At 48.0% G+C, this 24,274-nt stretch overlaps 1 protein-coding gene across 1 annotated transcript in view; it reads left to right on the forward strand.

Annotated features, from left to right (window-relative positions):
• Positions 1–3,451: 3,451 nt before the first annotated feature.
• The window catches only part of BCAR1 (BCAR1 scaffold protein, Cas family member), a 49,145-nt gene continuing 28,322 nt past the window's right edge, over positions 3,452–24,274 (forward strand). Inside the window, exon 1 of the mRNA XM_060253653.1 lies at positions 3,452–3,611. Within this exon, the coding sequence (XP_060109636.1) occupies positions 3,600–3,611 (12 nt within the window). The 5' untranslated portion in view covers positions 3,452–3,599. The remainder of the gene's footprint in view (positions 3,612–24,274) is intronic.

The raw sequence follows: 24,274 nt of genomic DNA on the forward strand, positions 1-24,274 counted from the left end.
TTCCACTCTCCAGGCCTTCCACAAACTCTACAAAACTGATCTGTTCCAAATAGCTTTTCTATGCAGATAATAAGGCTGAACCATACAAAATGGCTCACAAACTTGCTTGGATCAATAATTGAGACTTATAGTCTATACTGCTGCATACAGCATATATTGTAAATGGGATCCTATTGTGTAATTTCTGTACTGTTTAATATGTCATGTTAATACTTACACTATGCTTCTCTTTTGTGCTGGTGGTTCCAGACTTCTAAAATCCTAATGCGCTGATTACTGAATGTCTCATTTTGTTGATTGTACAGACTCGCTATGTGGAATCTGCCTTCAGTCCCTGTAAGAAAGGTGAAATATAAACTATGTAAATAAATATATTTCGATCAGGATGCATGTAATTAAGTGGAAAGGGGCAGGGAGTCTGTCTCCTGTAGATGTGACATGATTCAGAAGTTCTGTATTAGACACAAACAATACTTTCACACACGCTAAATAACGCACTTTCAATCCACTTTCAAGGCACTTTGCAACTGGACTTTGCTGTGTGAAAGCCCAACCGGAATAATCCCACACGGATCTCTTTAGTCTTCTACCAACACAAAAACTTAAATGAGTTGAAACATGGGATTGCCCTGTGGGAGGCAACAGCTGGAGTGAATGGAAACTGCATTCTTTAGCATATGTGAAAGTGTATGACTTTGAGGGGGGGGACCTTTCCAGTTTCTGGCAAGGCCATGTCCCCCACTGACCCCTTTACTAACAACAATCTAGCAAAAAAAGAGAAAACCTTGAAAATTGTTCAAGTACTTCACAATCATTAGCTAGCCCAGTGTTTCCCAAAGTGGGCGATATTGCCCCCTGGGGGGCACTGGAATGATCCAGGGGGGGCGGTAGTAGCCTTGGGTGCAATTGGGGGGCGGTGAATAAAAATAAGGGGGCGGTGGAAGCATAAAGGGAGGAGAGGGTGGGAGGTGTCAAAACATCACATTTCTGGAAGGGGTCCAGAATTTCTAATTTAGAGAAAAATTCCAATTAACAAAAATAGAGGGTTCCTTTTTGTCTGCTACTTAGTGTGATTTCACCCAATTAGACTAGTAATGAGGACCAGAATTTCATCGAATTAAAATATAAGAAGGATGCAGTTTATTTACAAGACAGACAAACAAGGAAGACAGAAACAAAAAACCTTACTAGTCTATCCTAGCCAATACTTGCTATAGTTAGCAGCTTCTCAAGGTTGCTTGCAGTTTCTCTCTCCGCAATACAGTTCAAGTCAGGACAGTGGAAGCACTGAGGCAATTACACAAACTTCTCTGAAGAGTTTCAACCTTGTAGCTTGCTTCTCACAAGGCTTTCTGCAGAGCGTCAAGCTTCTTACAGTCCTCTGGTTACCAGGTGGTTGTTTCTGTTGATTTCGGCCAACCACAACGCCCCAGACACAGAAACCAACTCATCTTCTGTGGCTCTCAAACTCCTCTTCTCAGCGGGGCTTCCCTTCGATTTCACACTATTTGCTCCAGGGCTACAGCTAGCTTATTTTTATATGTAAGTTAAATGCCCCGTGGCGCAGAGTGGTAAAGCTGCAGTAGTGCAGTAGGAGCCCTCTGCTCATGACCTGAGTTCGATCACAGCGGAAGTTGGTCCAGGTAGCCGAGTCCAGGTTGACTCAGCGTTTCATCCTTCTGAGGTTGGTAAAATGAGTACTCAGCTTGCTGGAGGGAAAGTGTAGAGGACTGGGGAAGGCAATGGCAAACCACTTCATAAAAAGTCTGCTGTGAAAACGTTGTGAAAGCAACATCACCCCAGAGTTGAAGACGACTGGTGCTTTACCTTAAATGCAGTACTAGCAGGTAGGGATGAAAACAGATGTTTAAAGTTTGTATATTGCTAAACGTTTAAACTAGCCTTGCTTTGCCGATGCTACAGGCAGACCTTGGAAATCATGCAGGGACAGAGCTCAACAAACACATTAGGCTGGTTGCTGGGGGTGGAGCTGAGAAAGGGCATCATTAAGTTTTACTTGTATTCTGCTACTTCTGTATTCCAGTTGCCACAAGAACAGATCATGCTTTTGCAGCAGTTCAAAAATCCACTGATTGAATATATTTTAATCACAATTTCCCTGACTTTCCCTGACCAATTTCCATTTCCTTGACTTTCCAGAAAGTGGCAACCCTGCTTCTACAGGGCCAGTGCATGGGAGTAGGTGGGTAAGCAACCGCCTAGGATGCGACCCTGCCAGAGGGTGCTGCTGGGCACCCCCTTACTCCCCTTTCCCTTGTGGCATGATTCCTTGGCAGCAGGCAAGCCAAGAGCCCCAGGTGGTGTTGCCACGCTGCTACTTTTCTTTGCAGGGCAAACATTGCCTGCGCTTGTCGAAGGCTTCCAAGGAAGTCTCTGAAGAGTGCCCCATTTTACCGCTGCCTGCTGCTTTCAGGTTGAAAGCGGCTGGGAGGTGACACCTTCCCATTGCGTTAGTTGGAGCTGATAAGGGGAGGGTGGATAATAATTCTAAAGAAATTTTAAAAATTCTCTGTGTATGGGATCTATGTTACTATGGTTGATTTTATAAAATAATTTTAGAATTTCAAGTTTCAAAGTGTCTTCTTTACAACAGCTTTGTTTAATGTGTGCAAATATAACATTGCATCTTTTAGTCCACTTCTTGAAGGTAGATTTCCAGGGGGGCGCTGCTTAACTTTTTTTTCTGAAAAGGGGCGTTAGGCCAAATAAGTTTGGGAACCTCTGCCCTAGCTAGTCCTCACAACAAACCAGCAAAGTAGCCCAGCAGGATTATTTCCCATACTGTGGTGTAAGTGGAAGTCATTGACTCTGAGTTCATGAAAGATTTAGATTTAACGAAGGGATCTCCCCGTTCACAGTCTCTAACCCCCAAGACATAGCGCAGCCAGTAACTACCCCGGGCACCCGCCAGTTTCTAGGTCCTAAAACGCGGAGGAGCGGCGGGCTTAGGCAACGAGTCTTCCGATGGGTAACTCTGCGCATGTTCAGAGAAACCTTTTCCTGCGCCCGGCGTTTGATTTTCCAAGCCGATTTCGACGAGAGGAGGGCTTTGCCCTCGGCTTGCCTCCGCCGGCGTTGCCCGAGCTGGCGGGAGTGGAAGCGGGAGAGCCGTCTACGACTGAAACGAGCCCTTTCTGCCTCCCTCCCCGGCCATCTCAATGGGGTTGCTGTGCACTGCGAGCGCGGTAGGAGCAGCGCTGGAAGGCGGCGAGGGAGGGAAGGAGGGCCATCTGGCGTCAGACAATCCGCCTCTTTTACTCCGCCCGTCCCTGCGGACCAGGCCGCCATCGGTCCAGCCCCCCTTCGGTGCCAGGCGGAGGCAGCCTCATCGCCGCGCCGGGCTCGTCCCTTGCTCTGCCAGCGCCGCCTCCTTTTCTCCCTCGGAGCGGCCGGGCAGCCAATGAAGGCGGCTTAAGGCGGGAGCGTTTCTTCCTCCCCCCGCCCCCCTTCCCTCCAGCCCAGGAGCTGGCTCCCTTCGTCTCCGGCTGCAGCGGGGGACTCAGTCGGCGCGGCGAGCGCCAAAGGGATGATGCGTTAAAGCGCACTGCCGGGTACTGCGGCCGCGCCAGGCCGGGAAGATGAACTACCTGGTAAGCGCCGGGCGCCGTCGGAGTGTTCTCCGCCTGCTGCCCCCCCCCGGTCTTTCCCCCCTCTTTTTTGGATTCCCCCCAAGTAGTCGGCGCTAGAAGGAGGCTTGCGATGCCGCGCTGGGGCTACTTCCTCGGGAGTAAATGGCCGTAGCGGGGGCGGCGGGGGAGGGAAAGCAATCGGGCTCAGTCAGGCCGAGCCGGGGGAAGCCCGGGCGTGCTTCTCCGACGGCGTGGTAAGCCTTCGCAGAGCCTCTGCCGGCAGGGGCCGCCCAGCCTCTCAGCCCCGAGGCGGTTTATGTGGCCGGAACCAGCAGCAGAGGAGAGAAAAGGCCGGGGGGGGGGGGGGGAGAGAGGACGTGGCTTGGGGGGCTGGAGGAGGCGCGGAGCCGGGGAAAGGCTGCGATCCTTCGCTGGCTTCCGTGCGCCTTAAGGGGGGATTTACTTCCGAGGAGGCTCGGCTGCTGCAGCGCGTTTGGGGAGGCAAAGAGAAGGAGGGGGTCCTGGGCACCGTCGAGCCGCAGCGTGGAGGGTGGGGGGAATGACCCTGGTGTGTCCCCGCCAGACGTGAAGGCGGTTCTGGGTCGGAATCGGGACCGGGACAGGAAGCGCCAAAGCTTTTTTTTCCCTTTTCCGGCCGGGAAATGGGGTGGGCCAGGCTTGTCCTCGTACGTGGAAGCAGGGGAAAGGGAGCCAGCCGAAGAGCCGGCCTCCTTTTCCTTTCCCCTCCAGTCCCGTTTCTTCTGCCTCGGTCCCGCTGCTGTTTGCTCGGAGAGTTCTCCACGGGCTTCCCCCAGCCCTGTCGCCTGCTCAGCGACTGTCTGTGGTTCAAGCAAAATGCCACCCTTTGTGAAAAGATGCCAACCAGTCCTGGGGGCTTTCCGAAGGGCGTCCTGGAGGGCAACGCAGGCGGCTGGCTGGCCCTCTCTCCAGGGTAGCGCCACGTATGGGGAAGATGTGGCTCAGGAACTCTGCAGTTAATTAACCCAGAATCATTACTCTCTTCCCCCCTCCCCCTTCCATTCCTCAACTTTGCAGTCACTGTTGGAGATTGGAATACCTCCTCTTCCCGTTAGAATCGGGTCCCTCCTCCCGGATCCTGTTCACATCCGGGACTATAACTGGGTGACTGGTGTGAAGTTATGATTTATTGATTTAAAACATTTCTGTCCCTTCTTATCTCCTTGAGCTCTTTGTGCCTGAGTGGAACCTCGCTGGGATGTTTGGGCTTTGTGCCTGCTGAGGATCTGTTTAGGAAGGAGTTCCTTACCCCCACTCCCTATATAATTGACTGCCAGTAGCTGGGGGATGTGCCTGTGATTGTTGTTTTGCCATAATGTGGTTTGGCTTGCTTTCTTGAGTCATCTTGAGCTCTTTTCCAGGCAGCCCTTGTTTGAAGTGGGTAGGCCTGTGTCCTCCTTAAAGCATTCTGGAGCCTAGAGCCAGTAAACTGTGAGGTGGAGAAAGCTGATAGAGATTCTTGACTTGCTGCAGTTAGACCCTTCCACGTCTGGGCATGATCAAGCCGAAATTCAGCATTTTAAAATCCCATTCATTTCAGTATGAGAGAGTGCCGGATCCATGATTTTGGGGGACCTTTTGGTAAAGCACCACCAATGGGCCCCCTTAACTTGGCAGAAGTGGGGACACTATCTGACAAATTGCTGTGGCCTTTTGACCTCTCTGCCACATGAGAATAACTGTTGGGGCCTGTGGAATCTGTTTGACCCTTTTGGACCATAAGAAGAGTCACTGTAATATAGACGTTCAAATTTCCAGTTGTCTGTGAAATTCCATGGCTGGGTTTTTTCCCTCTGTTTCTCTCAGCCTGGCCTACCTCACAGATTATTGTCAAGTACAATGAAGGAGGAAGAATGACAGGCTGCGTTTCTGTGCTCCACTCTGATACCAGAGATTCTTTAAGAGTTTTGATAATGAATGAGGTTCGGATCGATCCTGATAACCGACACTGAAGGAAACCTCTCAATTGGACAGCTTTTGCTAGGGTTAAATCTTGACCCTCCAGTTTTGTTAGGATATAAAACAACACACTCCCTGATGTCTTCTTCAGTCCAGTCTTAGATGTGTTTGTTCTGCAGTAGGCCTGACCAGCTGTTTATTGGAGCTGACATCCTTTAACTGAGCTGAAGATTTCCAGCCTTACCCTCCTCAGTGAGGCCTCTGGATACTTGAGATTTTGCGGGCATTGGGGCCCTCCAGGCGGCATCACTCGGTTGTGCAGTATTTGCTGAGGGAAATAAATGCTGTGATTTGTGCGTTTGAAAAGCTCTTCCTGCGTCAGGGCTCTGTGGAGATGGTCAGCTGAAGCGGGGAGGGACTCAGCCTGAGAGATTCATGTTTCTCCGTTGTGCCAGTGACTGTTAACAGCGGGGCTTAAATCTGAGGAAATCCATTGCTGGTTGTTGGGAGTCTATAGGAATGTGGGATGTTTGGGTTTAAAAAAAAATCCTGGGTGGTGGACTAGTCAGATGGCGCCAGAAACCTGCAGTGCTTCTGAGTGCTTCCTGAGGGAAGAAAGTTATGCACAAACTGAATGGAAGATAAGGAGATCTGCCAACATTAGCTGGTGGAAAGATGGCAGAGGAATTGGTTAACGTTTACCTCATGTGGCTAGGTCCATGGAGAGTATTATGGTGCAGGCCTGCTGAGGCGTTCCATGTCATGCAGAACCTTACATCTACCTTTTGCCAGCAAAAAGGTGCCCTTTGTGCACAAAGTCCTCTTACCTGTTCTGGTATTTAACACTGGTTGTGTGTATGCATGGGGCTGAGGAGACAGCAATATGGGATGCTTAGGAAATGGTGTTTGAATGCCTCCCTTTTTGAGGTGCCAGTAGAGCCAGTGTGGTAGATGCCTCTTGTCAAGGGCTGGGCCGGAATGTCAGGTGCCTGCTGTAGCTGCTAGATCCTTCATCTCTTCCTTCCCTCCCACTTATTGAGGTGATCCACCAGGAGTTCCTGCAATTTACTGAGCAAGCAGGGAAGGGTCTTGGTTTCAAGTGGTTTTGACTCAGGAGTAAACTTTCAGACAGTGGCTGGATCAGGAGAGGACAGCAGGCAGTATACAGCTTGGGAAGAAATGGCAAGGAATCAGATTGGAAACCTAGGACTGCCTGTGTCTTCACAACTTTTCCCAGTGTGAACAGGGGCTCCTGAGCAGACAGGGTTGCCCTCCTGACCGCTCTTATTCTCCTGTGGTCAGGGGAAGGAAGGCTGATACCATTTGTCACTGGGAATTCCCCTGTGCCTTCATATGTGTGTGTGTCTCTCTCCTGCCCTTCCTGTGCTTCATATTTTTAAATTGGTAAAGTGATTTCCAGATTAGGACCAGGTAGGGGTGCGGAAACCCCTGAACTCATCCGAGTCCATTTGGTAAACCCATAGCAATGGCCAGACTTGAAAACATGAATGCCTAAATTGAAGAAATCACTCTGATTTCCCCCCGTCTAGAATGTGCTGGTTTGGCCAGAATTCACTGTTTGTGGACAGGATTGTTACAAACATTCATTTGAATTTCTCCCCCTGCCTTCTAATTGATGCTGTCAGGTCTGCTTTTGTGGCTTGGCCAAAGAAAATCCCATTTCCAGCGTCAGCCAGCTGATGCCTCTGAAATGAGAAGTAGTCTTCTCCCTATTCTCATTCCTCTCAGTGTTGCTCTCCAGGGTCTCTCGGCTGGAGACGGATCTTGCCAACACCTGCTCCCAGGGATCCTTTAACTAGAGTTGTTGGGAATAGATTCTGTGACCTTCTGCGTGTGAAACAGATCCTCAGCCAGTAATCTTCAGGCTCTTGGACATTCTGGGAATCTCGCAAAGGGAGGCATGAAGGCCGTGGACATCTCTGGCTTTCAGAAGGTGGTTGCTTTTGAACATGGAGATGTCCACACCTCTGCCAACTTGACTGGATTTAGTGTTTTGGGAAGCAGACCAGTGACCTGGGGATCATGGTGCATGTTGGTCTGGAATCCTGGATTCTTTGGCAAAGACATCTAAAGGAAAGGCTCTTGCCTTCCATGGTGGCCTCAGAACTTCTTGAGGGGGATGAATTGACCTTTGGAGAGTACCTGGAAGGTGGTGAGAACTTTGTGTGTCAATATGTGTGCAAGAAATGCCCAGGATCTAAATAAGATTTTTATGTATCTCTAAAATTTTAAATATTTATACTCTGCTTTTCTCCCCAAATGAGTCCAAGATGGCTTACAACGTTGTTCCCTCCTCCATTTTATCTTCTCAGCAACAACCCTGTAAGTTAGGTAAGGCTGTGAGAGAGTGCCTGGCCCAAGATCACCCAGCAGATTTTCAGGGCAGAGTAGGAATCTGATCCTGGGTCTTCTGGATCTCTGACCACTTGATTGTCCTGCGTCCCTTCTGGGAAGACTGTGTAAAGGGTTAGTTTGGTTGATGAGGAACTCAGGGCAGAGAGAGAGAGAGGAAGAATGGGGACTTGAGTGCGAGATCTTTCCAAGGTGGAAAACCTTCTCAGAATGACCATGGCTCTCTTTGTCCCAAGGACTGCATCTGGCATGGCCAGAGGAAGAAAGGGATTCCTAGACGAGTCCAGAGTTTCATCCTGAACACCTGTGCAGAGTCTCCCTGCACTGGAGCATTGGCAGGGAGAGAGCTTGAGAGCTGGTGTGGCCCAGTAGTTAGAGTGCCGGATGAGGATCTGGGAGGCCAGAGGTTCAACTCCCCACTCTGCCACAGAAGCTCGCTGGGTGACCAGGGGGCCAGCTAACCTTCCTCACAAGGCTGTTGTGGGGAAATGAAACAGAGACTCTTGTACGCCACTTTGGGTAGAAAAGAGAGATAAACATGAAGTTAAAATTTTAAAGAATCAGTAACTGGGTTTCCAGGCAGACTTGAGCCCTGGCTGTTCTGACTGATTTCTCTCTGCAGAAAGCGGCAGGCCAGCTGTGCCATTCCCTCCCCCTCCAGTCGTGCAGCTTTCTTTGCCATTGGTTCTCCTGGCTCTCCTCCTTCCTTTGGCCACCAGCAGGTTTGCTGCTTGCTGGCAGTGGCGAGGCTGAGCAAGCTGAGTAATTGGGTGGGCAGAGGCTGCCTCGGAGGAGCCAGAGAGCAGGCGGGTTGAGTTGCTGCAGAAGGGGGGGGGGAATTGTTAATGATTCTCTAGTCGAGGACCTGAGTAGCTGCCAGCCACTTTCTGTGCTGTGTGTGTGTGGGGTGAGCCAGAGCTGAACGAGAGCACGGGGCCTTCCCCGCTCAGTATCCGTCTGGCTTGTGGCCAGCTTTGGTCTGTGTGTGGAGGGAGCTCGTGTTTGGCTTCCCCCGCTGTGGGTGTCACTTTGCTAAAAAGAGAAGCGGAACCCTTTCATGCCGCTGCTGACCCGGAAGTTTGGTACCTCAGCTCAGCGAGTGCGGTTTTCTGGCTGCAGTTTATTGGGGAAGGGAAGTACATCTTTGTTTGGGTATGCCAGCAGGGGTTAGAGTGTCCAAGTAGGATCTGGGAGACCTGAGTTCGAATCCCTGATTGGTTGCAGAAGCTTGCTGGATGACCTTGGGCTAGTCATGCCCAACTCTCCTTGGAGTAAAATTTGTCGAGATGCACTGCTTGAAGCGATGTCTTGCCCTTGAATCTGCCTTAAAGGGCATTGCTGGGAATCTCCACTTTCCCCAAGGCAAGGGTGTCAAACATGCAGCCCGGGAGCCAGATCAGGCCTCCAGAGGGCTCCTATCAGGTCCCCGAGCAACTGGTCCTTGTCTGGTTCCTTCTTCCTCTCTCTTGCTTCCTTCTGCATCTCAACTTGCATTGCAAGGCTTGTTCAATCGCACAGGAACTACAGAGCAAAACCTCAATTTTCTCCATTGGTTGAGACTCCTCCCCCCCTGGTCCCCTGGGGAGGAAGGGAAAGAGCCAGAGCTTCCTTTGCCCAGAAATACAAAGAAAGCACCTTTAAGACCAACAAGTGCTAATGTTTTAAGCATGTTTTACTTTTACTTTAACTTTAAAAAAACCCTTTTGTCGTGTTTGTCTGTGTCCTTTAAAAAGTTTATCTCTCTGCTACTAATATTAAATAGGTACACACATGGCCCGGCCCAACACGGCCTGACCCCAAAAAGGTCTCATTTATGCCAGATCCAGCCCTCACAACAATTGAGTTTGACACCCCTGCCCCAAGGAGTCTATGCATGTCTGTGAAGGAAGTGCTTAATGTTGTGTGATGCCCTTTCCACTTGATCTGCCTCAAAGGGAGAATGCTGCAAGCCACTTCGGAGTCCCCATTGGGGAGAAAAGCAGGATGTAAGCAAAGTAAATTTTATACTACCCTGCTTTTTTCTCCTAATGGGGAACCAAAGCAGCTTACAACATCATTCTCCTATCCTCTGTTGTATGACTGAGTAGGGATTCAAACTTGGGTCTCCCAGATCCTAGCCTGACACTCTAACATGCTGGCACTCAGTACATGGTTCACCTTTGGGAAAATACACACTTTTCGCATCACATGTTCTGGACTCCGGTGAAGAGAAACCAGCCAATGTCTTGGGGGCTTTAGCTCTGGTTTCTGTCTCGTACCATTGCGTGTGTGTGTGTATGTGAGGCTCTGAGCATGGCCTTTTTAGAGATTTACAGCAGTTTGAAAGGGGAGTGTCATCCCAGCCCCCCTCCCCCATTAACTAGGTTTTGCAGGGTTTTTATCATTTCAAAAACCTGCTTGTCCTATTTTACTGGAGGCCAGCAGCCAAAGTCAAAAGACATATGCCTATGCTTTTCTTAAAGCATTGTCAGCTCTCCTTGAAAAGTGATATTTGTGTGTAACCACAGTCTGCAATTCCAAGAGGCCAGAGCCAAAGATGTAGTGAGCAATGGGCAACATACATGGAGTAAAATTTGTCAAGATGCACTGCCTGAAGTGATGTCTTGCCCTTGAATCTGCCTTAAAGGGCCGGGAGTCTCCACTTTCCCCAAGGGGTGCAATGCATGTTGGTGAAGGAAGTGCTTAACATTGTGTGATGCACCCACACAGAGACAAGGGCTGTTACCTGGGGACTGTGAACACTGTGCCCCAGAGGTGATGGTGGTTGTGGATAGTTTGAGGTCCCAGGTTGAGTTGTGAAGGGAAACAGGACAAGACTGGATCTCTTTTGGCTGCCGCAGATATAGAGATTTGTTGTAGTGTTGCAAGAAACAGGGGGGAGGTAGAGAAAGATATATAATTGCATCGTGCAAGAAAGATTAGAAAGAGAGAGTGAACATCTCAAGGTCACTCATGAAGGGTTGTGCCCATGCAGGGGGATCTGAATCCACTCTATCCGCTGCCCTTCAGTCATGAGGCTGAATTAGTTCTAGGGATGCTGGGTTGCAGATTGCATTGTGACCTTCTGGCATGACACACACACACATACACACTCTTTGCACTGGGAAGAGGCGCCCCGCAACCCTATTCATGGCATGAATGCAAAAGTGATAGAAGTGTGGGAGGGCAGATCATAGAATCATAGATTTGGAAGGGACTTCTAGGGTCATCTGGTCCAACCCCTGCACAATGCAGGTAACTCACAAACACCTCCCGCTAAATTCACAGGATCTTCAGTGCTGTCAGATGGCCATTTAGCCTCTGTTTAAAAACCTCCAAGGAAGGAGAGCCCACCACCTCCCGAGGAAGCCTGTTCCACTGAGGAAGCGCTCTAACGGTCAGAAAGTTCTTCCTAATGTTGAGCCGGAAACTCTTTTGATTTAATTTCAACCCACTGGTTCTGGTCCTACCTTCTGGGGCCACACAAAACAATTCCACACCATCCTCTATATGACAGTCCTTCAAGTACTTGAAGATGATGATCATATCACCTCTCAGCCGCCTCCTATCCAGGCTAAACATCCCCAGCTCCTTCAACCATTCCTCATAGAACTTGGTCTCCAGATCCCTCACCATCTTCGTTGCCCTCCTCTGGACCCGTTCCAACTTGTCTATATCCTTCTTAAAATGTGGTGCCCTAAACTGAACACAATAATCCAGGTGAGGTCTTATCAGAGCAGAGTAAAGCGACACCATCACTTCACATGATCTGGACACTATACTTCTGTTGATATAGCTCAAAATTGTATTTGTCTTTTTAGCCACCGCATCACACTGTTGATTCATGTTCAGTGTATGATCCACTAAGACCCCTAGATCCTTTTTGCACATACTACTGCTAAGACAAGTCTCCCCCATCCTATAATCATGCATTGGATTTTTCCTACCTAAATGCAGAACTTCACATTTATCCCTGTTAAAAATCATTTTACTGATTTTAGCCCAGTTTTCCAGCCTGTCAAGGTCATCCTGTATACTGTTTCTGTCTTCTTCTGTGTTTGCAACCCCTCCCAATTTAGTATCATCTGCAAATTTAATAAGTATTCCCTCTATTCCTTCATCCAAATCATTGATAAAGATGTTGAACAAAACAGGTCTCAGGACAGATCCTTGAGGCACTCTGCTTGTCATTCCTCTCGAAGAGGATGAGGAACAATACACAAGCACTCTTTGGGTGTGATCTGTCAACCAGTTACAGATCCACCTAACGGTAACAGGATCCAAACCACATTTTACCAACTTGTCAACAAGGATAGTATGTAGAACCTTATCAGAAGCCTTACTGAAATCAAGATAAACGATGTCTACAGCATTCCCCTGATCCAGCAAGGTAGTCACTTTCTCAAAAGAGATCAGGTTAGTCTGACATGACTTGTTCTTGAGAAAACCATGCTGGCTTTTAGTAATCACATCCATTCTTTCTAAATGTTCCAATACCGACTGATGATTTGTTCTAAAACTTTTCCAGGTATAGACGTCAAGGTGAGGGGTCGGTAGTTACCCAGATTGTCTTTTTTCCCCTTCTTGAAGATGGGGACAGCATTCGCCCGCCTCTGGCACCTCTCCTGTTCTCCAAGAATTCTCAAAAATAATAGCCAGAGGCTCAGAAATTGCATCCGCAAGCTCTTTTAGAACCCTTGGATGCAATTCATCTGGCCCTGAGGACTTAGTTTCATTTAAAGAAACTAGGTGTTTATGTACTACCCCTATGCTGATCCTAGGTTGGAACCTCATACCCTCCTTATATGTTCTGTTTTTGCCACGTTGAGCACTGTTTCCCTCAGAAGAGAAGTCTGAGGTAAAGTAGGAATTGAGCAGTTCCACCCTCTCTTCATTACCTCTTCATTACAGATGGAGGGAACAATGCTCAGAGTTCACCCTTGACTAGTGTCACTCCCAGCATTTTTCATGACGGTGACCACAAAACACGAAAACATCTGTGCCAGGCTTCAAGCAAGTCTTAACAGGAAGGGAACAGGAGGCAGGAGGCGTTGGTTATTTGTGGGGTCAGATGCAGTGCAGGGCTGGCTTAACCCTCCTGCTGAGGATTGGGAGCTGCTTTGTGCTTTTATTCTTTCACAGTTCCCAGTGTAACAAAGCCAGCGTGCCGTGGTGGGAGTATCGGACTAGGATCTGGGAGACCCAGGTTTGAATCATCGCTCTGCCGTGGAGGGCTGCTGGGTGACCTGGGGCCAGTCACACTCGCTTGGCCTAAGCTTTGTCATAGGCTAGCTGTTGTGAGGATAAAAGGGATGAGAGGAGAATGATGTAAGCTACCTTGGGTTCTTGTTTGGGTTGAAAGGAGGGGCATGGATGAAGAAAATAAACATTGTCAGTTCTGTGTCTTCAGATTCAAAGCACTGACAGTTGCAGGCTGTTTGATGCAGTGAAGCTTCCCTGGAATGCATTCCCACCCTGCCTGGAATTTGTAGGATGAGGACCCCCCCACGCCCCAGATTGTTGCAAAATGCCTCCTGGGTTTGAATTCTCTGCTGGGATCCTGATAGTGATCAGCTGCCTGCCCCCGGCAAGGGAAAAGGGGCAAGAGGAAGGCAGGGAAAGCTCAACAGGTAAAAAGAATCTCCAGCATCTCTTTACTTTGATATTTATTTAAAACATTTCTATGCCGCCTTTCCACCCAAATAGGGTTCCCCAAGGTAGCAAAAACATTTGAACATTAAATTCAAAATAATGTAAAATATAATTCATAAAAAAATGTATAAAACACACATTACCGACAATGTTCCCTCTAAGCTGTGGAGTCTTGTGAGCAAAAATTCTACTTTGTGAGCCTACTGGCATTAAAGTTGTGAGCGAGCAATTTGGCTACTGCATAAATTAGTTTGCTTTGGGGCCCTCTTTCCTGAGCTAAGACAAAAACGTGTGAGCCAAAGGCTAAGAAACTGAGCTGGCTCACACTAACTCAGCTAAGAGAGAACACTGGTTGCCAGAACCAGAGAACAGGGCCATTAACAGTTACAGAGTGGAGAGGGGGGCTGTCCGCAAATGAACAAAAAAGGTCTCCTGCTGGTGGAAGACACCAATAGAGACAAAAGAACCTCCCTAGGGAAGGAGTTCCAAAGTTTTGGTGCTGCAACCTAGAAGGCCCTTTCTTTGGTTGCCACCGATCTTCAAATGGCGGGGCCCCCAAAGGAGGGTCTCTGAAGATGACCATGGTTGGACAGGTAGGTTCACAGGGGAAAATGTGGCCCTCCAAGTATGCTGACTCCAAGCTCTTTCAGGCTTTAAATTTATTTGTTTACTTAATTTATACCCCCTTTTCCATGAGTGGGCTCAGAGCGGCTTACAACACAAAACCCATGAACAGTAAAACAATAAAACAGTAGTAGCTGAAACAATGACAACAACAAAGACCCATGCCTTATGTCAGACAAAGGTAAGTCCCCAGGAAAATCCTGTGTCCAAATGGTATCCAAAAACAGCAGAGCATGGGAAAAGGGGCACAAGCAGAGGAGGCCACAGTGTTTGAATATTTGAATGCTGGGCCAGTGGCCACCAGCCACTGTTCTCTCCGAACTCCGTCAGCCCCACCTACCTGACAAGGTCCCTGTGGTGGGGAGAAGAAGGGAAAATGATTGCAAGCCACTTTGAGACTCTTTAAAGTAGAGGAAAGCAGGGTATAAAAACCAATTCTTCTTCTTGAATTGAGTCCAAAAGCAAATTGGGAGCCAGAGAAGTAGATGCATAAGACTGGCATGATAAGGTTCCTACAACCCATTCCAGTCAATAAATTTTAGCATATTGCTTTGCTGCCTTTTCAGGACAGAAGCTGTTAGAGGGAGCTAACAACACCAAAAACAGCATAAATCATTAAAAAGCTCTCAGCAGCTCAATTAACCAGCCAGTAGTAAATGTGATAAAGCACCCAGATCAGCAGGAATAATTTAAAACAACTAGGACCAGCTTAAAGCAATAAAATCAAACTCAACTGCAAAGCACAGAATCAAGCAATGAAACAACAAAAGTGCAAAAATCTAAACTCCAAACCACCAAGAAAAAGGGGGGAAACTGATGCAAAGACATATTCAACCATAAAGCACATGTCAAAAGAGGTAGCATGGCGTAGTGGTTAGAGTGTCAGACAAGGATCTGGGAGCCCCAGGTTTGAATCCCTGCTTTGCTGTGGAAGCTTGCTGGGTGCCCTTGGGCCAGTTGCACACTCTCAGCCTAACCTCCCTCACTGAGTTGTACAAATAAAATGGAAGGGGAAAATGTTGCAAGTTGCTTTGGATGCCCACTGTGGGGAAAAACAGGGCACAAATGAAGTAAATAAAAATGCACCTGTGGCTAATTAAAAACACTCAAAGGTGGTCAGGAGCAGTGTTCCCTCTAAGCTGAGTTAATGTGAGGAAGCTCAGTTTTTTAGCCTCCAGCTCACACATTTTTGTCTCAGCTCAGGAAAAAATGGCCCCAGAGCACACCCAATTTATGCAGTAGCTCACAACTTTAATGCCGGTAGCTCACAAAGTAGAATTTTTACTCACAAGACTGCAGCTTAGAGGGAACATTGGTCAGGAGTGTAAAGGCTGTCAAATAACATCCTTAACTGGGTGCTTGAAAAGACCTCAGAAGTAGAGTGGTACGCCACAGGTAGAGTGCCATGATTCTTACATGAAGCACCATATCTGGCTGTGCACAAGCTTATGGAAGGAATTCTACTTACACTTCATAGCTGAACATGAAAAGTGTCCTGTCCCAAATGTAAGTCTTGTTCTTTCCTCTTTCTAAAACTCAGAGGCCATAGTTGCATTCCTGGTGCAGAGCATGTTTTTGAGTAGTACTTTTTGGGCTGGCTTGATCAGAATTCTGCTGCACAAGGACCAGAGTGCTGGTCAGATCATTGCATGTGAACATTGATGGAGTGGAGCACAGCCCAACTCTGATCTGTCTCTGGCTAAATGAAGTTCGGCTGTGTTGTAGAAGCAGCAGAGTTTCATGGCTGGGTTAAAGCAGTACAAGCTGTTGCTTCCGACAGCTGTGGTTTTAGATGCACTGATGACTGTATAGGAGCACAAAGGTGCATCCATGAATCCTTTTCAGGACTGGGAGGGGGTGGGTGGGTCACAGCACAGTTTAAGCCATGCAGTATCAAATGCAGCCAGAAAACTACATCTTGTATTTGCTGTGATGGCACATGGAATCTTGCACATGCCTCTCAGATATAGTGGAGGCTGGCAGAATGTGGGAAGGGGGGAGGAACTGAGGATGGGGAATGAAGAGGATGGGGAATGAAGAGGATGTGGCTCTCTTCCCTCCTCCCCCACTTCCCGAACGATTGGCTGTCCTTCCCCAAGTAGGAGCAGGGATACGCACAGGCACGCTGTTGTGTACAGTATTGCTAGCCTGCAGCTACAGGCTGGGGCTGAGGAATGGCTTACGCAGCACGGCATTCATGTTTGGGCAGGCCGTTGGGAAGCCAGCATGAGATCCCTGACCAGCTGCCTTGCTGATAGCTTTCACCAGAGTCAGGTTCACCTGGCCTCACTGGGCAGAGTGCCCCTGGCTCTTTTTTTGTCCTCTTGGGAATAGAAGCCCGGTGAGAGCTGTTGTCTGTGAATGTTCTGTGCATTGGCATCAGTTGGGAAATGAAACGGGACCACAAGAAGGTATGTTCCAAACAACTACACCTACTGCAGCTATCCTGATGTTGTGATGCTGGTTTTTGCAGTAAAGGGTAACTCCTCAAAACTTTTGAATGTATGCTGGGATCCCTGATTGGGTAGTTTGTGGCTCCCTGGTGTGCCCATGGCCACTTCATGATGTGCCATTTTGTAAATGATTCCTTGCAGAGTTTTGTGGGGATTTGATTGGTCCAACAAATTTTACAGATTTTGCTCATGTTCTTAGATTTTGCACTGACTGATGTGGCTGTACAACTTTTTTTGGCACTGTCTCTTGCCGTGTTTCCTGTCAATTCAGTCATTTCTCATATAATGGATTTGCTGAGGGGGTCCATTAAGCCATTCAGCTTAGCATTGCCTGCTCTTATCTGACAGTGTCTTTCCAAGATCAGTTCCTTTCCAGGAACTGCTACCAAGTTTCCTTTGCCTGGAGATGCCAGGGAATCAAGCCTAATGCCTTTGGCATCTAAAGCAGGTGCTCTCACACTGTGCCACAACCCCTTGTCACCCTTTTCTTTGGCTCCTTACACTGTCACACCTGTGCCTCAGCTTCTAATTTCCAGTCCTGAAGTGTCACTTGTCCCTTGACCCCTACTGTGTGTCTTCTCTTAATTTTGTTGTTATTTCTCTCCCCATAAGATCTGGGCTGAGCTTGGTACTGGTATAAGGTACTGGTAAACTGCACGCTTGGGGGTCTTCACATAGCGCTTACCAGTTCTGATGCCTTTGGCATCAACACATCAGGAATCTATGATTCAGCCACACAGTGTGCCTGCATGCTAAGGTCACAGGCATTGGAAGTGGGAGCATTAGCATGCTTGCCAGCATGCACCCCAGCCATCGATTTCTGGAGTGTTGCTGTTACGAATGTCAGAACTCATGGCCCCCAATTCAAACACATTCAGCATCCTCCTAAACTCAGATTAGTGGTGATCACCACATCTTGCAGCTGGGTAAATTAAAAGATCTTCTGTAACTCAATACAGAACTTACTTCTGATCCTTTTCAGTGGGAGGACACCCCCTCCCTCACACACATTCTAATATTACAAGAGAGGACAGGATACCTCCCTTGGGTCCTGTTGGTCAGCTTATCGGGATGATGAAATGGGTCTGCAATTCCCTCAGAGAGTTCGTCAAGGGCGGCCAGTGGCACGTTCCATTTGGAGATGTGCAGCTGCTCCTTAGGAACTCATCCGCATACATAAGTGCCAGCTGACTTCCACCGACCCCAGTGAGGGGTGTTCTAGGCGAGTGAGAAGCAGAGGTGGTTTGCCAATGCTTTCCTCTACAGCCACCTCTGCTTCTCTTCCTTGGCGGTCTCCCATCCAAGTACCAACCCTGCTTCTCTCTCAGGAGCATATCAGACTCACTTCAAAAGCTGACTGAGTTCAGGAGATGGAAGGAGTCAGGGGCTCTCATTTTGGTGGTGACACAACAGACTGCACAGCGTCTCCAGTGCCTCAGATTCCGGTAGCATGTCTTATGAATCAGGGGGGGAGGTGGAGGAGTGCAGACATTCGGCTGCCTCCTTTTCTGACTCACGGAGACAAATCCAGGTCGGGGGAGTGAAGACTTGGCCTCACTGCTTGCTTCTTGCCTTCAGCCTCTTAATCCCAGACTTGGCAAGGACAGGAATTTGTTTGTGTTGCCAAAGTGGTTCATGCTGGTTGGGAGGCCCAGGAACAGATGAAGTGAGTGGTGTTCCAGAAGAAGACGACGATGACTGCAGATTTATACCCCGCCCTTCTCTCTTAATCAGAGACTCAGAGCGGTTTACAATCTCCTATATCTTCTCCCCCTACAGCAGACACCCTGTGAGGTGGGTGGGGCTGAGAGGGCTCTCACAGCAGCTGCCCTTTCAAGGACAACTCCTGCAGTAGCTATGGCTGACCCAAGGCCATTTCAGCAGCTGCAAGCGGAGGAGTGGGGAATCAAACCCGGTTCTCCCAGATAAGAGTCCACACACTTTCTCTCAGGAGAAAAGCCCAAGTGTTTCTGTGGAGTTAGCAAGACTGTAACTGTCTGTGTGTCAGAATGAGGTGGAGCATACCACTTCAGGCTGCAAGTGGGGCTCCAAAATTTCCAGTACTCCCCGTTTTTGACTGAACTCCCTGTGGGTAGAAATTGAGTAGATTGGAGAAGGCACTAGGCTAGGATCTCTCTTCAGATGTGCTTTTCCAGTTGCGGGAAAGCATTTTCACGGAGTGGGGGGAGCATTAATAATGTGATTTCTTCCCACCTCAAGTCCAGAGTGGGTCGTACCTCCTTTTATAGTACCTCATTCCAGTTTGTATAGTTGAGGCCTTTGCTATAGATGAAGAGGCAGTTTCTCAGATTTCTCCAAAATGGTCATAATGCACTAGGAAGAGAGTTGATAGATCCAAGTTCAAGTCCCACATCTGCCTGCAACGCATTTTGTGGTCCTAGGTAAGTTGTGATCACTCTTTGCCATTGCCATTGGTAAAATAGAAATGTTCCAGGAAGTTGTAAAGAGAAACAATTGAAAAGTTATATACCATGTACGTGAGAGAGTAGAGGTAGCTATGAGTAGAAGTAGCTATGACACAAGCCTGTTAATTTTTTGTTTGCATGTGTGGTGGGTTGTGGGAGTTGTATGAGGCAACACCGTGGTCCTGTCTCAAGTTACAGCAAATTGAAGTACAATCTGTGTGCAGCATTCGCTTGGTTCTTCCCTGCACATGTGCTGAATAATTCTCAAGTTACTTGCAACACACATAAAAGCTGAGCATGTGATTCAAACCTTGCATGTATTCAGGTGCTGCTTCCTGGTTTCATTTGCAAAGTGAACACCTGTTGACTCTTATATACAGATGCATGCACCATAACCAGGTGCATAATGGAAGGAGGGAGTGTGCATGCCACCAAGGATCCCTGAAGCTCATTCACAGCACAGCAAGCTCTGGCTTGGGCTTACTCACGAACCAGTCTACTTAGGCATATTATTTATTAATTTAAAACACTTTTTGCCTGCTTTTCTCCACACAGTGCAGACCCAAAGCTTCTTACAACGGTCAGTGGTGTCGCAGATATGCAAAGTAACCAAATTTCACAATTATTTCTTATCATTAACAAGCTCGTTCATAAGGCACAGCAAGTGGCAGCAGCTCTGCCCTTGCTGAAATGGTCTCTGCTTAGTTAGCCAGGCTCTGGTACTGATCCATCTAGCTTTGTGCTGTCTGCGAGGTGCAAGGCAGACATCAGACTTCAGCTCGGGTATGTGACATGTGGGATGAAAGAGCTTTTGCATTTCCCCCTTTGCCATTTCCCTGAGGTGGAGCAAGCAGCAACGGGGGGGAGTAATTTGCCCCACATCACCCATAGCAGGCTCATTAAAAATACATGTATTTTGGTTCTGAGCTCCTTTTAGCTGAAGTAGCCAGGAATCAAGCCATGAGATGGGAGGGTGGGAATGTCGTTCACTCAGATCACAAAGCGGGAACAAGGTCAGGATGGGAAGTGTTGGATGGTTTCCATCCAAATAGAGGTATTGAGCTTCCTTATGAAGGGTGTGGGAGGCAGAGCGATCACTGGGGGGAGATGCTGGGCTAAGACACCCAGAGACAGGGCCCAGACCACCACGCAGACTACTTCATAACCTTGCCCACTTTTCAGTGAACGCATAAAAATGTGCCAGTGCAGACATCTGCGGTTGCAAGTGTCCCGTAAGCCACTGTGATAACCTTGCGGGAAATTGGGGTCCCTGTGGGTCTGAGCAGCAGAGGGATTGTTCTGCTCTCTCCCCACACTCCCACATACCCCAGGTTTCTAGGAACTAATGAGCATGTTTGCAAACTTGCAGGTATTTAAACCCCTCTCCCACTCCTTTTTTCTCCTCTCTCCCCTGCCCAACCTCGGGCCTTGCGCTGCCAGCTTCCTGGGACAATCCCTGCGCTGTCTATAGTGACTCGGGCACAAAAGCACATTGTTGCACGGGGGGCGCCAGGAGTCGGTGGGTGGATGGATGGATTGCGCCAGTGCCTGCAAATGGGCTCCAGCCTGGACCTGAATAACCACAACTATGTTCTAGCTTGCTGAGGAATGCGTGGCTGGAGAAGACAGGAGGAGAAGCTGACGCCCCGCAATCCATCACAGCTGAACTTCTGCTGTCTTGGATCCTTTGCTCAGTGTTAGGCTGGTGTTTCCCAAGCTTGTGAGTCACCCATTTCCTGGACTGAGAACATCACTCTTACACCCAAAACAGTCTTGTCAGATGAAGAATTCCCCAGTCGCCGTGTTGCGCACCCCCTCATTTGTTTGTGTGCGAGTCATTGTTCAGGTCACAGCCGGAAGGAGGTAGACCTTCCATTCACTCTTGTACTCCCACAATGTTCATGCAGAGATGTTGCGCTTGTGCTCCCACTCGTGCAGACATACAATAAACAGTCTCCTTGAAAGGCAGACAGATCTACTGTATGACTCCATTCCATGCAACTCAACCAGACAGAATGACCTACACCCTGCAGAAGTTGAGTGGCAAGATGTAAAGCCAAGGCAGTAAATCATACATAGACCCAATGGGCATCCTTTCCCCTGCTTGCTACTGTCCTTGTCCAATCAGGTGCCTTGCTCACCTAGGAACTGAGTTCCTGATACAGAATTTGCAGAATTCATCTGAGAGAACACCCTTGTGGTGGACGTGGCCAGGATACGAGCACTCTGTAATGGGTAATTAGACTTTTAATAACATTGCAAAGTGGAAAGAGTGTGGGGCTGCTCTGCCCCCAGGCTTCTGCTTTCCCCGGATCAAGCGATCGATTCCCCACCAGTCACCGCGGGTCATAATGGGGCCGTGCAGCAACTGGTGGGGAATCGATGGTTCGGTCCGGGGAAAGCAGAAACCTGGGGACGGAGCAGCTGCTACTGCAGAATCAGTGTGCTTATGTCTGAACTTGATTCAGTTCCATGCAGATCCTTGGTACAGGCATGACTTGGGGGGGGGGGGGTGAAGCCCCTTGACTCACATCCACCTCTTGCTTGTTTACAAGAGCAGAGGGCAGCAGTTGGGGACTGGAACCTTAGAGAGCAATTTGGCACTGTCTTGCATAACCACCACTATCAACATTAGCAGGCTTTATCTTGAGTCTCATAGACAAGAGTGGGTGGAGTCCACAGGTGCACCAAGACAAACAGCAACCCCTGAATAACCTACGGTCGGTTCAGCAAGGAGCTGTGGCTCAAACGCCTTTGGAATGCCCAGTCTGTGTAAACAGGAGTGGGTGTCTTCGAATAACAGCCCAAAGGAGGGAGCTATGCCGTCTCCCTTCATTTTGTCTCTTGGGAACCAGCCTGCTGTTTTTTTCCCAAAGAGGCATGAGGAGAAGGGAGGACTTGCAGGGAGCTGTTCTAGGCCAGGGGTGACCAAACTTGCTTAAGGTGTAAGAGCCACATAGAATAAAAGTCAGATGCTTGAGAGCCTCAAGACATAAATGCCAGATGTTTGGGAGAGGGAGAGGTGGAAAGAAAGCAACTTTAAATTCATTCTCCAAACTGCTGGCTGGCTTGGAAAGGTGATTTAAAGAGAGAAATGCCTTCTCCAAGCTGTCTGACAGGGCGGTGGTGGCGGCTTCAAGAGCACACAATATATATGAAAGAGCCACATGTGTATATGCAGCTAGATCAACAATAGCCAGTACTTGGGAAATTGACAAAACTCCATCCTTAAAAACCTGGTACATTAAACGCTGGAATTTATATATCCTAACAAAACTTAATGACAAATTGAAACCATTAAGGGACTCTAACTTCCATTCTGATATAGTGACTGTATGGTTTCCAATTTTAGAATTCCTACAAGAAAGATCTGAGACACCTGCAGTTATAGAAGCTTTTCATTTATGGTAAATGGAATTTATTTACTTGTAACAATAAGTTTGACAACAGTGACATGGAAAAGTATTTGTTTAGTTATACTGTTAAATAATACATAAGTTTGTATTGCTACATTACAAAACAACCAATAAAAATTATTGGGTGGGGGGAGAGGCACATGTGGTTCCTAAGCCATAGTTTGGCCACCCCCTGTTCTAGGCCAAAGGAAAGTGGAGAACTATTCCCCTGCATTACAGCCCTGGCTGTTTCCCACTCATCCAGAGTTTCGAACCCATGCTTCAGTTCTATACCTGGAGCTGAAGTCTTGCCTGGGAGCCAAGTGGACACGCAGGACAGGAAAGTGAAGGGGAAGAGAAGAGTGTTAAGTCCTCTGCTTACAAATATAGTTTTGGAATTCTGCTTGAAAGAAAAGCAGCTCCAAGGTGGGTTGCTGGGGAGACTCAAGTTCAAATCCTCACTCTGTTCTGGAAGCTCCTTGTTGGACCTCAAGCCAGTCCGCTCTCAGCCTAACCTACCCCGCAGTTTGGTTGTGAGTTAGGAGACCAGTGGCATGAGCTGTTTTGGAAGTGAAAAGAGGTATAAATATCAAAATGAAAATATAATGTTGGGGAGGGGGAATTCCCCTTTGGCTACAAATGTGGCTTTGGAGCCCTGTCTGGAGCAAAAAGCAGCTGGAAAGGGAGTTTTGGGTGAAAGCGTTGGGGGTGAAAAAGGGTTAAATACCTGTCTTGCCTGTCTGCTTCTTCACTCCTATAAACTGCAAAGGAACAGTGCCCAAAACACAGTGGGGAAGACCTGAATACCCAGTTTAAAAAATCCAGAGAGTCTTGAAATGTTTTATCAAAATCCTGAGCAAGGAGAGACCACTGTTTCCTGAATCCCAATCCACGTGGTGTGCCCACTTGAGTTAGGGATCCTTGGGGATGGTTGGATATCAACAACAGATTAGGATATGCAGGGTGAAATTTCAGGGAAGGGCAAAGCACCGAATGCAACGAAGTGTTATAAGCTTTATCTTTCTCGTTCTAAGTGAGCAGCTGCTCAATTAGAATGTAATAAAAGGTTTGAAGAATTGGATTTATTCAGCACTGTCCTGACATTTGTTGGTTAGCCTAAAATCAGCTTCTTGGTTCCAAATGATGAAGCTGGATCATGAATATGGAAATTACTTATCGGATCCTGACTCAATTAATCTTTTTTTTTGTGGTGGTGGGGGGGAGGAGAGCTTTGAAAGCTCCTACAAATGTCCGTCATGATCTTAGCAGATACAACAAGAGTGTCCCTTGCTATCTGAGACCCTGTGTTTGTGGCAAGGGTGTTTCAGAGGATGTTTTTCCACAACGTGGTCTAGCTTTTAAGGGGATAAGCTGACTCTGGAGCTATACTGCTGAATGAAGGGTCTAAAGATCTTCTGAAAGAGCCAAAGGTACCTAATGAACATATAGGAAGTTCCTAAATTAGATCATCTAGGTTTCTACTATCCAGGGCTTTTTTTGTAGAAAAAGCCAGGGAGGAACTCATTTGCATATTAGGTCACACCCCCTGATGCCCAGCCAGCTGAAACTGTTCCTGTGAGTTCCTGCTCAAAAAAAGCCCAGGTGCTATCCATGCTTTGTTAAGGCCTCTCAGCTTCCACAAGGACTTTCAATCAGACAAGCACCAAGAATTCTGTTCTTGGAAGTCCACACCAAAGGACATAGAGAACCACTGGGGAAATTTACATGCTCTGGGTAAGTTTCCGCAGTAGGGCTGTATCTAGTTGGGAAAATTGCACTGGGTGGGTGACTTTCCTCTCCTCTCCCTGCACATGCTCTTAGACTAAATCATGTCCCCAGATACC

The sequence above is a fragment of the Heteronotia binoei genome, chromosome 14 (assembly GCF_032191835.1).
Source record: "Heteronotia binoei isolate CCM8104 ecotype False Entrance Well chromosome 14, APGP_CSIRO_Hbin_v1, whole genome shotgun sequence".
Classification (NCBI taxonomy): domain Eukaryota; kingdom Metazoa; phylum Chordata; class Lepidosauria; order Squamata; family Gekkonidae; genus Heteronotia; species Heteronotia binoei.